Raw genomic sequence first — 4,900 nt, forward strand, 5'->3', positions numbered from 1 at the left:
AGTGTGCAAACGGATTCGTCAAGATTTGAAAACTGGCACACTTGTAGTATTTTCAGTACAGAACACAGGGAAACAAACCATTTGATCTCACCTATCATGGATCAGGAGATATGACGTCTCGAACAGGGGTACCAAACAATCTACAAATGTTGACACCAGCAAAAAGTTACAAATTGTGTTTGGAATCGCGTTTGAAAACTGATCAAACAAATTTGTCAAGACTTAAAAATTGAAACATAACAAGTCTCTGACGTGTACAATGCAATGCAAAAATAATTTCAACATTTTTATCAACTGGTTCAAAGTTATAACTCATCAAATAGGGCTTCCCAGAATTATGTGCAAAGTGCATCAGTATGAAAACAATAAACTACCAACTTTGGGGGATTTAAAACCTAGTCAAACGGACTCGAAATGACTCGAAATCTAAAACATAGGTTCTTGGGTATAGATATTACATACTTCCAAAGTGGTAAGTAATGACACATTTCTAGGTTCAAGATATTCAGGTGCAAACAAGGCCTCTTGTCGCTGTTTGACACTAGGGCAGAATTGCAAATTTGACAAATGCTTGAAAAAGGACTTCGCCAAATAGCTCAGAATGATGATTTAACCTCATGGAATAGGTAGAAAGGCTAAATGGAAGCTGCTAGAAACATTAAACACCTCTTGGGCCTTGAAGTGACAATCGGGTACATATGCATCAAAAAGCGTTTATAGGGCTCAAATTTCTCAAGGGTGCTCAAAATTTGCCATGCAATTTTTAGCGCCAACATATTCCATCATGGAAAGAAAAGCAAGTACACCTTCAAGAAGAGTGGGATCACCTACAAGTTATAAGCCGGATGATCAAGTGTGTCTACTTGTTTATCTTGATGCATTTGATAAAAAGATGAGTTACCTATTGAGAGATAATGAACCTAAGACTTTGCATTAGGAATTCATGATAGCCATAGAGATTGAGAATAACGTAAAGTACTGTTGAGACTCAAAATCGAAGCCCTAATTTTGAGTACCATTAAAGAAATCAAGCCTTATAAATGCTTTTAAATGCAGGTGTACCTGGCTGTCCATTTGAGGCCTAAGAGGTGTTTACTATTTCTAACACCTTCCATTCAGCATATCCACTTGTTCCATGAAGATAAATTGTTATTCTGAGCCATTTTGTGAAGTCCCATTTTGAGTAATCTCCAATTCTACATTTTTGCGTAAGTGTCAAACAGCGATAGGAGGCTATGTTTGCAATTGAATATCTCACACCAAATAAATTTGCATGACTCACCGCTTTTTGAATGTTTAGTGTCCATACCAAAGAGCCAATATTTCATATTTTGAGTTATTTCAAATCTGTTTGACTAGGTTTTGAATCCCTCAAAGTTGGTCATTTATCGATGTCATGTTGATGTGAATTGTTTTAAATTCTGGGAGGCCCTATTTGACTTTTTATAATTTGACCCAGTTGATTGGATTGAGAAAATTCCTTTTTTGTTGCATTTTAGAGGTCAAATACTTGCTATGTTACAAGTTTGAGCTTATGATGAATCTGTTTGGTCAGTCTTCAAACATGATTCCAAATGCAATTTCTAACTTTTTATTGGTGTCAAGAAGTGCAAATTTGTTAGTACCCCTGTTTATGATGTCATATCTCAAAATCTGTGATAGGTGAGTTCAAATGGATTTTACTACTATGTTGTACTAAAAAAATACTTTGAGCATGCCAATTTACAAGTCTTGAAAAATCTATCTACACACTTTGCCAGGTCAATTCTGTTTGCAAAAAATGCTTTTCTGTCAGTACTTTCTATTTGCAAATTCTGAGTAGCCCATTTTGACCGCTTTCCATTTGCACCCAATTATTTTTCATGAGCCCAAATTGTAGATTAATATTGTCCTCATGATATCGAATTAATGCCTCAGTTTTCATTTCCCCTAGTGTCATGTTGCCTAGTTTTCAAAACCAAAATAGAACGCAATTTATTATTTTCTAACATGTTTTCTTCTAGGTAGTCCTACGGGGGAAACTTTGATAGTCAATATCTTTTGACTGAGGATTCATCATGAGACAAGATTTAACATGATAATAGTATGCGAAACAAAGAATTAGTATGTTCAATTTCAGAGCCTAGTCAGGTGTTTTTGTCAATTTTTAAAGCTAGTCAAAGGACCTCCTGGCACAAAGGTGACAAGTTTGCAGAAAGGTATAAAGTGAGTTGCAAATTTGTTTCTAGTGCTCAAATTTGTTCCATATCAATGCTATGTGGTGGGTAGATCATTTTGAGATGTCAGTCATTCGAAAACTAAATATTTTTAGCCGAACCCATTTTGGGTTCCAATTGATTTTATCAAATTGATAGAATCTTGAGAACTGAAAATATTTTAAAGAGGGGATTACACAAGTTATGATCATCTCATACAAGAGCTTAGTAATATTGATATTGGAGATCATGTGAAAATTTGGTGATGGCATTAAAAGCCTTCTCTCGGGCAATGTCATCTATTAATGAGCACCACCATGGAAGTTCTTGGGGAGTGGACAAAAAGCCATCAATTGATGATTATGTCTACAAAGTAATGCTTATAGATGACAAAACTAGAAAATTACCAAAGCAATATGATGAACCCATGGACTATTTTATGTACTATCCTATTTATCTTCCTTTAAGAAAGTCACACTCTGGAAAACTTGAGATGCTAAATGAAGAAGAATTTTGGGAAGGATCAATTAACACATTCGATGAGGATACCGTAGTCCTAGTAGAAGAGCTTGACTTATGGAACTAGAGCACTGATGACAACATTTTCTTTTTCCTAGCTTTCAAGTTCACTACTATTAGGTAGGTTACCTATTGTCAAGGCTGAGAATGCTACTGAAACTAGCACTAGTGCAAATAGTAAAGATGTTAGTCAGTCAGATGATAAGTCAGCTAGTAGCTCTAGTGCTTCAGGTACTAGTAATGAAGAAAGTTTATGCTTGAAAGGCTTCCACTAGGATTCATGGGGAAACTACTTGTATATGAGAGTGGTGTAGAAAAGATGAAGCTTGGTGACATACTATTAGATGTTGTACCTAGATTTGAGATTTTTTTTGCTTAAGATGTTGCTACGATCAATCCAGTTAGCATTTCAGTGGGTAGATAGGCATAAATACTAGTAGCCACTTTGTTTCTTGTCATTGTCACCTATTCATCATAAGGAAAAACTAATAGTGATTTTTTGATAGCAATGAACAAGTTCATGTGAAAGTGTTAGCACTTTTCATGCATTTTGCAAGCCTTTTCAAAAATTAGTAACAAATTGATGTTCTTGGTAATGGTCGTGCTAGTCAGCAGCTTCAGGCTACATGTGAGAAGCTCAAGAAGGTTTTAAGTGCCAATCCTGAGGCACCACTTAACATTGAGTGCCTAATGGATGAAATGTGAGAGGATTTATCAGAAGAGATGAGTTTGAGCAGCTTTCACTTCCCATTCTTGAGCACATTAAGGGGCCCTGTGAGAGGGCTCTGTTTGATGTAGGGATTACTGCGAATAAAATTCATTCAATCAAGGTTGTGGGTTCTAGTTCGCGAGTTCCTTCAATAATGAAGATATTGACAGAGTTCTTTGGCAAGGAACCAAGAAGGACAATGAATGCTAGTGAATGTGTTGCTCAAGGTTGTGCCCTGCAATGTGTGATTCTTAGCCCAACATTCAAAGTGTGGGATTTCAAGATACAAGAAAGTCTCCCTTTCTCAATTGCATTATCCTAGAGGGGTTCTAATGAGACAGAAGATACCGGTCCACAAAACTCTATTATTTTTCCTAAAGGAAATGTGGTACCAAGTATGAAGGTCATAACTATTTTCAAGCCAAGGACCTTTACGCTTGATGTTCTATATGCAGATCCAACTCTTGTTCGGGTATAGCATATAAGCTCATACACGATTGGTCCATTCCAAACACCAAATGATGAAAAGGCCAAGATCAAAGTTAAAGTGTAATTGGACAAGAATGGAGTTGTCTAGGTTACTTTTGTAGCTATGATTGAAGAAGAGGAAGTGGAACTTCCTGTTACACTTGCACAAGAAAATGCAAAGGAAGAAAAAGAAGTCGTTGCCATGGAGATAGATGATGGTCAAAGCAATGGTGTTTTTGGGGTTGATGAAAATGTTGATGTTAACATGAAAGAGGCCAAGATTGTTGTTGAATAGGCATCTACAGGAGCAACTTCAGAGAATGGAGTTCCTAAGTTGGATGATAAGACTTTCTAGATGGAGACTGATGCTAAGGTCAAAATGGTGAAAAAGAAAAAGACAAAGAAAATAGAATTGCCTCTTTCAAAATTAATATTTGGTGGGCTGGCATGGGTAGAATTTCAAAAAGGTTGTACAGAAAGAGTTTGAAATGGCTTTGCAGGATAGAGTGATGGAAGAGAATAAGGAGCAACCAGTGGCAGTGAAAGCGCAGAATAGGGAAAAAAACAATAAAAGCAATATATCCCACACTGAGTGGGTTGGTAGATGTTTTAATGTTTAAATTCAAAAGAACTCAATAGTTAGGTGTCCAAAAGACAATGACCTTTTATAAGGCACTCAACATGTGGTGGGCTCAGCTTGTGGTCGGCCAGCTAGAGGTGACTATAGAAAATTTTTAAACTAATTGTTGAGTGTGATGATGCGGCACACCAAAAGGAAAAATGCACAGGATTGCACCACATGGCACATCCTGTGGTGGGTGCTTCCCCACTTGGGAAGTTTCTCGAGGTTTAAAGAATGCAGGCAAGCACTCGGATGCCATGTGGTAGTGGTTCTAAGCTAGTTGTGAGGTGTCGGATATAGTGGTAGGTGACTAGATAGAGGTTGGCCAGTTGGGTGCTACCACGTGGTAGCTCAATCAAACCAAAGTTGACTCAAATTTGAAGGGTG

The 4,900-nt window shown here is 37.1% G+C and overlaps 1 protein-coding gene and 1 pseudogene across 1 annotated transcript; both read left to right on the forward strand.

The window, feature by feature from the left end:
• The first annotated feature begins 2,460 nt into the window (after positions 1 to 2,460).
• LOC149541047 (uncharacterized) lies at positions 2,461 to 3,093 on the forward strand. Its single transcript, XM_089802781.1, has 2 exons — positions 2,461 to 2,745; positions 2,965 to 3,093. The coding sequence occupies exons 1-2, from the start codon at positions 2,461 to 2,463 to the stop codon at positions 3,091 to 3,093; spliced, it is 414 nt and encodes a 137-aa protein (XP_089658907.1).
• Positions 3,094 to 3,290: 197 nt separating this feature from the next.
• LOC149541048 (heat shock 70 kDa protein 14 pseudogene) lies at positions 3,291 to 4,511 on the forward strand (annotated as a pseudogene).
• The last annotated feature ends 389 nt before the right edge of the window (positions 4,512 to 4,900 follow it).

This window comes from Cupressus sempervirens, chromosome 9 (genome assembly GCF_028749045.1).
Source record: "Cupressus sempervirens isolate cs-2001-9-10 chromosome 9, ASM2874904v1, whole genome shotgun sequence".
Classification (NCBI taxonomy): domain Eukaryota; kingdom Viridiplantae; phylum Streptophyta; class Pinopsida; order Cupressales; family Cupressaceae; genus Cupressus; species Cupressus sempervirens.